At 42.5% G+C, this 12,892-nt stretch overlaps 1 protein-coding gene across 1 annotated transcript in view; it reads right to left on the bottom strand.

Annotated features, from left to right (window-relative positions):
• Window positions 1-8,716: 8,716 nt before the first annotated feature.
• ANGPT1 (angiopoietin 1) overlaps window positions 8,717-12,892 on the bottom strand; it is a 152,875-nt gene continuing 148,699 nt past the window's right edge. Inside the window, exon 9 of the mRNA XM_048508307.1 lies at window positions 8,717-12,751. Coding sequence (XP_048364264.1) covers window positions 12,591-12,751 — 161 coding nt within the window. The 3' untranslated portion in view covers window positions 8,717-12,590. The remainder of the gene's footprint in view (window positions 12,752-12,892) is intronic.

Below are 12,892 nucleotides of genomic sequence, written 5' to 3'. Positions count from 1 at the left end.
AACAGGTACTGTGGAACAGGGAGAAACAGGCCATTTAGAACAAATAATATTGACAGTTCTGTTAATTCAGGCGTCAGCATCAAAATGGATAGGACAGATTTATTTGAATTCTTCAAAGACACCCCAGTGAATTTCAGAAAGGCGATGAAATGTCACTGTCCTCTTGCTGTTTGTTTTTGAAAAAAAATGAATGAACCTAGGGCTCGGTTTGTGTTTACATGTCCACAGCTTAGAATTCCTCACTGAAACCTGCATCTAAATGCTTGCGTGCATTCAAGGAGAGGAAAGTGATCAAGTAATTTTTTACCTTTCTATCTCTTGTGTTCTGTGGAAATGGACCACAAGCATTTCTACCTGTAGGACTCATCCATAATGTAATTAGAGTGCAGGCTAAGCCAGCAGACTTCAGGGAGACCACCACCAAAGGGTCTGTGGTCCTCAGAGAAGGACTATGGAAAAGTTCAGCCTGTCCACTTGGCAAAAACTGAGCTTGCCAGTTTATTCCCTTTTGGGATGCAGTGGTGGTCATCTTATTTTAACCTGTTTCCAATACTAGCTCAATATTGATACAGATTTAAGAAATAAAGCCCCATCTTTTCAAAAACATTTGACAATTTTTTCCTGCTGTTTTCCTCTTTTGTTCCTACAGTATCAAGGCATTGCATCTGAATTCAGATTTTTCTTCTTAGCTCTTGAAAATGTTCCCGATATGCTATAGGTGGCAGCAAACATCAAAACAACTGATCCGAAAGATTCTGATTATTTCAAGATAAATTTCAGTGGCCGGGTTATTTTCACACTTCTCACATACAATTATACCTTTGGTTATGTAGACTTCAAAAGGACCTTCTGGTCCTGATATGATGAGTTTCATGGGCAATTAGTCATCCCTATGACTATTAGTCCCTAATACCTGTCTCTGCATTATACCAGCTCAATATTGCTGGGGTAACAATCATAATGCAGACGTTCTGATGATGGTCTAAAGGCAGATTTAGAAAGTTCATATGTATAGTGGTTAGTGTGTTGCACTAGGGTCTGGGAAATTTGGGCTCCAATCCTACCACAAGCTCACTGGGTGACTTCAGGTCAACGTAACTGCCTTCACAGGTTTGTTATTACAACAAAATTGCTGCTTGATTGAAGTAGCTAATAACCCTCATGACTATTATGACTAAATTAAACAACACAACAATATCCTTTTTGGGTGGTAAAAAAGGTTGGTCATAGCCTTTTATTACAATTATTGATTCAAGGTAAATGAAGCATAAGGCACAGCATGGAGGGCTGATCTGCATGCTGGGCAGCCCAAGTGCTGTCCCCCAATCACCTAAAATTTCCTCCAGCCCGCCTGCTGAGGAAGATTACCACACGTTGGAGCAGCTTCTGAGATTCCAGATGGGCGATTGCCACTTCCTGAAGACTCCTTGCTGCCATGGGCACAAGCCATAGAAGCCCACGTCCGGGCATGTCCTCCCTTTGGCTTGTTCTACCCCAAACCTCTTAAGGAGGTTCCATCATAGTGGGTGTCTCCCCACTTTCTACAAGCTAAAGATCAGTCCCCCATGTGCAACATGCCAACGGCTATGACAAAACAAAGCCTGCATTAACAATAAAACTAGGGAGAGGTGGGTGGAAAATGCATCTGGCTCCTAGAACTGAGAGAGGAAAAAGGCCACATGGCCCAGCCTCCCCTTATGATGTCAGGGGAATCCTGGCATCCGCAGTCCCCTGCCCTTCCGCCTCCTGCACTTGCACAGTAGGCGGGATAAAGCCTCGCAAGCCAATGGATCTCACAAGGCCGGGAAGGTGGCAGCCAAGCCAGGAGGCTGTCCCTTCCAACCCCCAGCAATGGCGGCCACGGTAAGTCACAGCCGCTCCTTTAAGCAGACACCATGCATACCTCCCTATTTGGAGAAAGTGTAAAATAATTGCATTGCCTGTGTGCCCAGAAGCCTTCTGTCTTCCTATTTGGGCTTGATGGGTGATGGATCTAGTCTGACTGGTAGCATGGAAGCAAACTAACAGACACACTTATTGAACTAGCAGGGTTCTCTTTTTAGCCCAGGGCTTAAAAGCATCCTGGAAAGCAAGTGGCCCCACCACTTCCTAGGCTTCATCAGACCAGGACTTGATCTTGCAAAGCTCTAAGTCCAGGCCTGTCAGCATAATGATGTTGAAGGAGATGCCCCGGTAACTGAGAAAAACTCAATGATACAACAGCCTCTACTGTAGAGTTTTTGCTCAAATACAAGAGGTTTCCCTCCTTGTTGCTGACATGATGACATCACTTCTGGAAGTGACATCAGCCCAATGGCATGGGCCCAACCATCCCTCTACAACTGGTTGGTCCCCCCACACCTCATCCCCTACCAGTTGCCGGGGTGACCTGGCAACCCTATGTGAGTTCTTTACTTTCAGCAAAAGAAACATACAGACCGCCATCCTAAAAATATTATTGCATTCCATATAAAAATCAGTGAATTATTGGATCTTGCTCTCCTTCAGCCACTGATTTCTGGCTCTGTTCACAAGTAACAGTGGTCACACATATAGTTCATGCACTTTCTTTATACATATGCTGAATAATTCTCAAACTCAAAGCGTACGTACAGCTGAATGTGTCATTGAAACTACATGCTTCTCCAGGTACCAGCTCCTGGATTCATTTGTAAATTGAATGCACGTTGGCTCTTTCATACAAACAGAAGTATCCATGTACACACAGCATGTGCATTCCTTCACTGTAACGTGAACAAAGCTTCTGTTATGCTCACATGTTTCTAATTTAGTAGGAAGTATGCACTCTGAGAATGCATCAGATATGTCATGGGGTAGGCCCTTCAACTTGTGCCTATTCAGTACAAGCTGGCCTGCCTTAATCTCAAGCATGAGGAACTAGCAAGTTCTAGACCAGTGATGGCAAACCTTTTCGAGACCGAGTGCCCAAATTGCAACCCAAAACACACTTGTTTATCGCAAAGTGCCAACACAGCAATTTAACCTGAATACTGAGGTTTTAGTTTAGAAAAAACAGCTGGCTCCGAGGCGTGCGTTACTTCGTGGTAGTCTGTGGCTCTGCTTTGAAGCAACCGTGCGACTCTTCCAACAAGTGAATCACGACCCTAGGAGGGTTTACTCAGAAGCAAGCCCCATTGCCAGCAACCGAGCTTGCTCCCAGGTAAAGGATCGCACTTTAGTTCTTCGCATGAAAATCAGCGGGGTTTAACAGCGCTTATCAGGGTTACCTACACTGCTTCCCCAAAACTAGGTCTTGGGTTTAATGCTAATAATCGAGCCGAGCGGCTCAGGCCAGCCTAGATGTGTTTGGAGGAGATTGGGTGCAACTCTATTTGCATGTGCCCACAGAGAGGGCTCTGAGTGCCACCTCTGGCACTCGTGCCATAGGTTCGCACCACTGTTCTAGACACTTGCACAGCTGGTGGTTTTGACCCAAACTGGGCATTTACTTCTGAAAAGAATTGGGCTCAGATTCCATGCAGCTACATTGCAACTACGGGGAAACCTTGTTTTAAAAAATAAAACAGAGCCGATTTGGTCTTACAACAACACCATGTGGGAAGCAAGGACTCCTGACTCCAGTTCTGGTCATTTTTCCACACTTTGCTGTTCTGCATACTCCAAGAAGAACAGCAAAGATGGGAAACAGCCTCCCAGCACTGCTTTGGCACAGAAGGTGGCTGGGAGGGAGGCAAGAACTCTTCCTCCCCTGTGGAGCCATTCCAAGGCCAAATGGACTCTGCTTTGTTTTTCAACAGGCACAAGCAAATGTGCAGTTTGAATGTTTATTTGATTATGATCATGCTCCAAATATACTGATCATGCTCCAAATATACTGTTGTTCTTCATTTGCTTGTGTTTTTCTCTAGGAATCACCCTTATCCAAAGTATGTGGCATGCCATGAAGACATTCCTTTCAGGCACTGGAAGTGGTTCTGCCCTGGTTTATAAGGCAACATTTCACCTAGCGAGGATTGTATTGCAGTGGTTTCCAATATAGTATCCAGCAGGGTGTTTCATGGCACCAACTCAGTCTTCCTCGAGCCTATTTCCCACAAAGCAAAGAGCCAGTTATACCTTGGCAGTCTTGCCATCACTTTACAGAAGTAGTGGCACAGAAGAAGACATGAAGCATCCTTTTCATGTCTGCAGGGAACATGCTTTTAAAAACAGCTGCTCTGTTGTAAGAGGATGTTCACTTAGAACAGTGATTCCCAAACATTTTGGGGCTACCACCCCCTTGGCTCCCAGGCCACATCCCTAGCCCCCCCCCCCTCCACAAACACATACAAACACAAAACTCTTTCTTGGTATTAGGTCTACTGCAGATTTAAAACAACAGCTAGGAGAGTGCTGCTTTTTCTTTTTAAAAAAATCATGCCTTGCAAAGCAGTGCCAGTAGGGCTCTTTCTTTGGCTCCTCCCCCCAGACTACACAGCAAGGAGAGTGCTGCTGCTTTTCTTTTAAAACTTACTGGTCATTACATGGCAAGGATAGAAGGGCAAGACCTTTTTCCTGCCAGCTGCTCCAAAAATCCCTGATCCACCCCCTACTGCCCCAAAATTCTGTTCTGCCCCCATTCATGTTTCCACGGGGGAGGGCGGGTTCCCCACGCACTTTGGAAATCCCTAACTTAGAACCTCTTAACATTCTGTGGAAATTCCGAGAGATTTGTGCTTGGCCCTAGTTTTTGTAGCAGTTTTATTATGTTGTCCATCAGCCCCTATTACACTATGTTTTCAAAATCTCCAAAGTTCCCACAGGTAGAACAAGACTGAGGACCCCTTCCCTATTGGAGCGTAGAAATGTATCCAATCTGTGCTCCAACTACAATCACCAGGGGGCCTATTTGTTGGCTATCCCACAACTGTTTCATCTTGGTTACAGCTCTGTGGAATGAGCAAGGGGGAACTCCTCCTTGGTGGTCTTCAGGAGGCACTGCAAAGCCTGCCCGTTTGTCGGGGCTTTTGAGGGAGCCAGAATTGACATGTTTCTTTCAGCAGTTGAGGAGTGGGGAAGATTTGAGATTTGTTATTTCACCTTTGGTTTTAGACTGAAAATGTTTTCAAGGCAAGTAAGCTGCCTTGAACCACAAGGAAAGGCAGGACGTAAATGTTCTAATAAAACAAGCAAACAAACTAACTAATACCACTCTGCTGTTAAAGCAAGCACATCCCACTGGTTCAAGGCTTGTGCTACTAATGCAGTGGTTCTCAGCCTGGGGGTCACGACCCCTTGGGGGTTTGAACGACCCTTTCACAGGGGTCGCCTAAGACTCTCTGCATCAGTGTTCTCCATCTGTAAAATGGACAAATGTTAGGGTTGGGGGTCACCACAACATGAGGAACTGTATTAAAGGATCACGGCATTAGGAAGGTTGAGAACCACTGTACTACTGCAAGAGATTCTTGTACCTGTGGAACACGCCTTATACTGATAGAGTGGGCCATTGCCCTTAGTAGAGTGCTAAATGAAACCTTGCTTTTTCAGAAGACAAAAGGCGTAGATAGACACACGGGATGTGTGGCAAAATCTGAAGCCAAAACTTTTTCATGAAGAAAAATAGTCTTGCCTCGCAAAAGGAAAAGAAAATATACATAAAGCAGTTCTGCTCCGTTGCCATCCAAGAAAATAAATGAGCAGCTCAGCAATGCATTTGAAATGAACGTATCTAAGATTTGTAGTTTCCTTGAGAGCAGACAGTGCTTCTAAACTTAAGCATGAAAGGGCCGCAAGAGGGTGGATTGATTTCGAAACATGGGTGGATTAATATTAGACACCCCCGCCAAAGCCCTTTTAAAGAAAGGGGAAGCTTTCTGTTTTGTGTCTTTCATTTTAGATCACGATGGCTCTTGACAGTTCAGTACTCAAAGAGGTATTATAAAGTTATCTACACACATGCTTATGCAGCTATGGGCAAGCATGAGAAGACCTAGTCATATTCTGAATTTAGCAGGGACTTTTCCATTCATGCAAGACTAGTACAAGGCTTGGAAATAAAAACTTCCTTAGGCCTGAGCTGTTTCAGGCTGTGGAGGTTGCTTGTTTGAGTGGTTACTTGTATCAAGAACATCCTGGCTGGGATCCAGTTCTGCAGAGCACCTTTCCTGTGATCTCACAAAGGCAGGTAGCTGACTTTCATGGACTCTTCCTCCAGCTTCAGCCCCTTCATATTTCCCTTCCAGAGGTTCTCACCACTCTCAAGGGAAGGGTTTTCAAAAAGGAAAAGACCTGCTTCAACAAGCAGATCTCAGCTCATGTTCTGGATCCAAGGACCTGATTGCAAAGAGACCATCACATGAATGAGAAGACATTCTAGTCTAGTTAGATGTAGGGTTGCCTACATCTACCTGGGGCCTGGCGTTCTTCAAAAATTACAGCTGATCTCCAGACTAGGGAGAGTGGTTCCCCTGGAGGAATCGGAAGGAACTGGAAATTTGGAAGGTGGACTCTAGGCCATCACAGCCCTTCCTTTATGCCCACCACTCCCCAAACTGCACACACCTCAACACCACCCCCAAGTACCCAGGATATTCCTAAGCAGAGTTGGCAACCCTACCAATATGTCTTCATTTTCCATATGGCACTTTGAGTCAGCAGTGTGATGTGGCAAGCCAAGAAAGCCAATGTGAGTCTGGGCTGCATCAACAGGAGTATAGTGTCTAGATGGAGGGATGTAATAGTACTACTCTATTCTGCATTGGTCAGACCTCACCTGGAATACTGTGTCCAGTTCTGGGTACTACAATTCAAAAAAAAATATTGACATGCTGGAATGGGTCCAGAAGAGGGTGACCAAAATGGTAAAAGGTCTGGATTCCATGCCCATTGAGAAGTGGCTTAGGGAGCAAGGTATGTTTAGTCTGGAGAAGAGAAGATTAAGGGGTGACACAGGAGCGATGTTTAAATATATAAAAGAATGTCATGTTGAAGATGAAACAAACTTGTTTTCTGCTGCTCCAGAAATGGACAAGGTGTAATGGATTCAAAGTACAGGGAAAGAGATTCTACCTAAACATTGAAAAGAACTTCCTGATGGTAAAGGCTGTTTGACTGTGGAATTCACTTCCACAGAAAGTAATGGAGTCTCCTTCTTTGGAGGTTTTGAAACAGAGGCTTGATGGCCATCTGTCAAGGGTGGTTTGATTGTGTATTTCTGCATGGCAGGGGATTGGACTTAATGGTCCTTGTGGTCTCTTCTAACTCTATGATTCTATGGCCTGGAGAAGCATCCAATCTAGTTGCCAGTTTGAGGCCAGTAGCTGGTAGGAGATTTATCATTTAGAATTTTTGACTGAATACCTAAGTGAAGGTGCCAGTGCCATGCAGTCAAGCCATCGGTGACTCAGGATGTTGGTGACAATGCTCTGGCCCCATTTTTCTCCCACTGCTTTCTTGAGTGGCAGCTAGAAAGGCCTGTGTGGAGCAGGAGACCTGTGTGGAGCAGGTAACCCTAATCAACCACAAAAGCTTCAACATACAGCGAGAGGAGCACAACCCAAGACTACACTATGCAGATTTCTCAAAGGTGAACCTTGGTGCTGCACTCCCTTTAAAGAATGACACTTAATTATTTCTTTCTCCCTTTCATGGATTTTACTTCTTTCTTCCTGCCTTCTGCACTCCAACATTTTTCAGGCCAAGGGCTGAACAAAATTGGGAATGCGGTGGGAGACACAGAACTAGAAAACTGTAAAAGGGAAGGGGGTGTCATGTAATGGTGGCCAGGAATCATGTCAAGGGGGTGAGTGCAGATGGACATTGTTGTAAAGGGGGAAGGGGACTGAAAACATTTCAGAGATATTTTAGGGGATCTATGCAAAAAGGGACAGCAATTTAACATTGTAAAAAGCTAAAATGCTTGGATTTACATTGCACCCTGGCTTTTCTGTTGATACCAAGCTGGGCTGATTTTGATATGTACCATGATGCTTACATTCTAATTATGCTCACATTCCTAGAAAAAAAATGGACAAATTATTACAAAGAGATGCTGATAAGCCCTCCTTCATCCTTGCAGCATATATATGAAAAAATTGCCGAAGGTGAAAGACTTTTAGTTGGTCAATGTTGGACTTCATGCATGAAGTAATTTTTTAAAAAAATATTATTAAAGAGTGTTTAGGGGGAAGATCATACAATTAGGGGGAAGATCCATACAATTAAGCATGTAAATCCATACAACTAAGCATGCTGGAGAAAGCAGAAAGTACTTTTTAACCCTCTCCCATGATACTTGAATTGATGGATACATTATAAAATTAATTGCAGTAGATCTGTGCAGGCAAAGTAGTAGTTCTTTGCTCAATGAGTTACTGTGAAAATCATTGCCACTGGTTATAGTGGATTCCTGCTTTGGTTGGATAGGTCCATCGAAATGGCCTTTTGGCCACTACAGCTAAATGGAATCTCCATATTCACAGGGAGTAACTTCCTTAAATACCAGTGCTAGGGGACAAACATAGATAGAGGTTCAAGTGTGCCGCTTGTATGCCCTTTGAGAGCATCTAGTGGCACTTTGTGAAACAGGATGCTGGATTGGATGGAAGATTGTTCTGATCTAGCATGACTGTTCTAGTGATGTTATGCTGTTATCAGTGATTTGAACTTCTGAATATCGTTCCATTTAGAATGAAAATATGAAGAAACCACAAGTATGCACACTCCATATAAGGCAAATGATGACGCCAACCAATGTCTTTTACATGTTTTATTATAAAGGATAGGAAACCATGTCCCCATTTGCTCAAACGAAGATAAATAAAGGGTACATATAACACTTGTATTTTGATATTTCTGTTCTTTTCCTTTTTGTTTTTTTGCAATTTGATCTGCACAATGCTATTGCCTGATTTAGAGGCTATTGCCTGATTTAGAGGCAATCCAGCATCCTGATTTAGAGGCATTTAAAAATTACAACTTTTGAGAAGAACCACAGCTTTTGCAAACAAACACACACTGCTGGAAAGAGCGTCAAAGCTGCAGTATGCAGTATGCAGGAACCGCTGAGCAAAGAATTGTTGGATAATTCTACTAGCAGAACACAACAAATTAACCTCTCAGGCAGGATTATGAAAAAGAATACATACTGATAATATAAATACAAAGAACTTAACTTGGAAAACATTGGGCTGTCACTGTTGTAAAAACCCTGTGGTGTTCCCTTGTTCCTTCCTTGTTTTTGTTACAAAATCTGTGCAAGTTTCATTTCCATAAATGGAAGAAAGCTGCATAATTGTGGATTTAGAGGGCACATATTCAGTTAAACACAGCATTATATCATCATCAATACCCTTTCATTTAAAATTAGACTAATAGATTAGGTGCACCCAGTCATGTTCCCACTTCAAGGCTTATGCAGGACATTTTACTAAATGGAAGAGGAACAATGTACTGTGATGGGAACTGTGGAATGGTCCAAAGCTTACTTGCCTGGGGAATCCAGAATGTGATCCTGCTAAAGCAGGAAGTTGTACATCCCTGAAATATATGGTAGAGCCAGCTCCAGGTTCAGGATATAAAATATTAATTGAGTGGTCCTGCTGCTCTAAGACTGTTGGCACAGAATACCACTGCACCAATGGAAAGTAGAATTGTCCTAACCCAAAAATGAAGAAGAGTTGGTTTTGTACCCCACTTTTCTGTAAGGAGTCTCAAAGCAGCTTACAATTGCCTCCTCCCACCCCATAACAGGTACCTTGTGAGGTAGGTGGAGCTGAAAGAGTTCAGAGAGAACTGTGATTGGCCCAAGGTCACTCAGCAGGTTTCATGTGGAGGAGTGGGAAATCAAACCGAGTTCTCCAGATTGATTAGTGTCTGCCACTCTTAACCACAAACCACACTGGGCCTCCAGTGCCCTTAACCTACCATTTGACATCAGACCTTACTGCTCAATTGCTAAGGGATTTAGAAATAAGATTCTGACATATTCAGGGGTATTGCATACTAAAGTATGCTGTTAATAGGAGATTGTTTCAGAGACAAAGTTGGTACAGGCTGTTTCTCTGGAAAAATCAAGCCAGTGAGGATCAAAGATGATGGGGCAGAATGGACCTCGACGGGGACAGTAAATGTATATGCCTAATGTCATCACAGTTCCCACAATGAGATTCACCATTACCCACAATCTTGATGTGGAAGACATAAATTTTACCTCGTGCAAAGAAACTACAGCTAATATATAAAAAGACAGTATCTTTCGCATGGCAGTGTATCTAAGTGGGTATGTTTAATCCCAAATCAAAACCTTCACATATAGTTGAAATGCCACATGTGGAATAGTCAACAATGAATGCAATTTTTGTGTATTTGGGCTTTAGTATGAACAACCATTGTATTGTCCATACAGCATGGATCTGCAGAGACACTGACACTGAAAGCATGTTCACTTATCAGATGTTCCTGCTCATACAAATACTGTTAATATATGGGAAAGCCCATAAGTATCATGCCAATCTAATGCTTACTGAAGGACCCAATCCCACTTTGAGATGTTTCCATGCTAGGTGCAGCCAGATGATGTGCACTCACTCAAGGACATACATACCACCAGAGGTGACTATGGGCCAGACAAGCACAAATCAGTCCTAGACTCATAGGTTTCTCCACTCATGTCTGTGGTGAAATCAAAGTGCACGGGAACACATGAGAGTGATTCAGCCCACAATAGCTCCCACCCATGATGGAGATTTAGGCACAAGTGAAACTTGGTACCTCATTGAACAAATCACATAATGTGTGAGCCAGGTGTCTGCACACACACAAATATATTGGTGAATCTACTGAGTTCCATGTTATTTCCTCTCCAAAAAGGAAATATACGATCACAGAAATTAGTTTTAATCAGCATTTGTTCTTTCCTTAGTAGTAGAGCTCATGCGTCACATGTCAAAGGCTCAGTGCCATTCCCTGTTATCTCTTATCCCCTTTTAAAAACAAAGATCACAAGCAGAGTCCTTTTCCCTACCCAGGAGAACCACTACGAATAGACAAAACTGGGCTAGATAGGCCAATAGTAAGATCTGATGTAACACAACATCCTGTGTGTGTAAAAGATCAGTTCTGACATGACATAATTTACAGAGATCAAAGTCCATGCACAAACCGAACCATATAGAGGACTTTCACCTTTGAGCCGAATTTATGTCCAAAGTCAACCTTACTGTGCATCAGAAGTGTACTGTACTATAGTTGTGCATATGTTAGAGAGGTTTGGTAAGCGGGGAACAAAAAATTTAACACTTGAATAAGATAACCTGGTTTTTTGTTGCTCCATAGGAGTAGGTTGAGTCATGCAGAGCCCTGTTCATTTTTACTGTAGTTACACGTAAAAAATTAAGTCCAGGTGAGTCCTTTTAAGTCCCACTGATCTGACTCAGTGGGACTAATTTCTGCTTAATAAAGGCTGGATAGTGCTACAGCATTTGAAATCCAAAATGATAATTAATCCATCTTCCCCACTTTTTTTTCACATTGGCAATTGCCTGGTTTACTCAGAAGTGAACAACACAGAGAAGAAATGAAGGACTAATAACGATTTAGAAATAATTAACTCTAAAATGTGCACATGCAAAAAGAAAAGAGCACTATAACATGAACCAAAACCAATTAAAATATGTGGTTTATGCTGTCTGTTTACACACCATATTTCTGTGTATGTGTATTTCAAAGAAAATTCCATATGCAAAATAACCTCTATTTCACCTTCTTCAAAACTTTTTTAATATCTTATATATAAAAAATATGTGACATTCCAACTGGTTTTGATGCAGGGCAAAACTGAAGCTGTCAGAAAGAAAAATCCTTGCTTTCTTTTGCTATCTTGCTATAAATCCTAGTTGAAGGATTATGCCAATTATCTAGATTACCTGTTTTTACTTCACCCCGGCCATGTAGGGCAACTGACGATTCTCTGAATACTGTTCTTATCATTCTCTGTGATGACTCACCGTCTCTTTATTAGCAGTCATGTTTCATTTTTGAAAAGAGATTAATGAAAAATTGCCTGACATACCATATTGATTTTACATAGGGAGAAGTTATCAACCTACTTTTTCTTTACTGACAGCAAGCCACAGTGGCTGTCTTTTGCATTTTTAAGGCATGTATGCCAATTAAAAATAAATACTTGTGCGTTTGCATAGATTCCACACCAGTTTCATTGTTGAACATCATCTTTCCCTTCATTGATTATGGTTTATTTTATGCCTTACAAAACAATGCTTTCCATATTGTATTTGTGTAAGTCTGGTAATGTTGATGCCTTTTGAACAAAGTAAAAAAAGAGAGACTCCACTGATAGATATTGGAGTCATTTGTGGCAACTGAACCACAACGTTGTCCACAGAATAGCCCTCTTCTCATAGGCAAAGCAGCCACTACTTGATCCACACCTGACGTGTTTGGTGGTAGTACGTGACCATGCACCGCAATCTGTGCCATGAGATCTGAGTATAGCAGCCGTCTGATGCTATCAGGAAGTTCTATCTCCTGTTTCTGAAGGTTATGTAAGAAGTTCTCCAGAACTTGGTACCTCTACTGCATATTGCTCTTGAACCTGTTCGGTGGGTTTAAAAGTCTAATGGCCGGATCATCATAGCTGTGGACCGTAATGAATAACTGGGGCCTTTGAAGTAATGCCATTTGATTCCATTTATTTTTCCATGGTGTTGTCCAGCTGAGTAGAACATTCCATTGAGATTGGAAGGCCCACAGGCATCAAACCACCAGCCTGAAAAACATTAGGAACACAACAATTAGACCACATGCTTAAGCTGGCTGGCACTTTAGTAGGATCTCTAAATGGTAAAAGGCCACCAAGAAGCCAATGGTTTTGGCTTCCTTTAAACAATCCATTCCCAGCCTGAGATCC

This window comes from Sphaerodactylus townsendi, linkage group LG09, assembly GCF_021028975.2.
Source record: "Sphaerodactylus townsendi isolate TG3544 linkage group LG09, MPM_Stown_v2.3, whole genome shotgun sequence".
Classification (NCBI taxonomy): domain Eukaryota; kingdom Metazoa; phylum Chordata; class Lepidosauria; order Squamata; family Sphaerodactylidae; genus Sphaerodactylus; species Sphaerodactylus townsendi.
The sequence above is the reverse complement of the archived record's forward strand: the minus strand, read 5'-3'. Positions and strand labels throughout refer to the sequence as shown.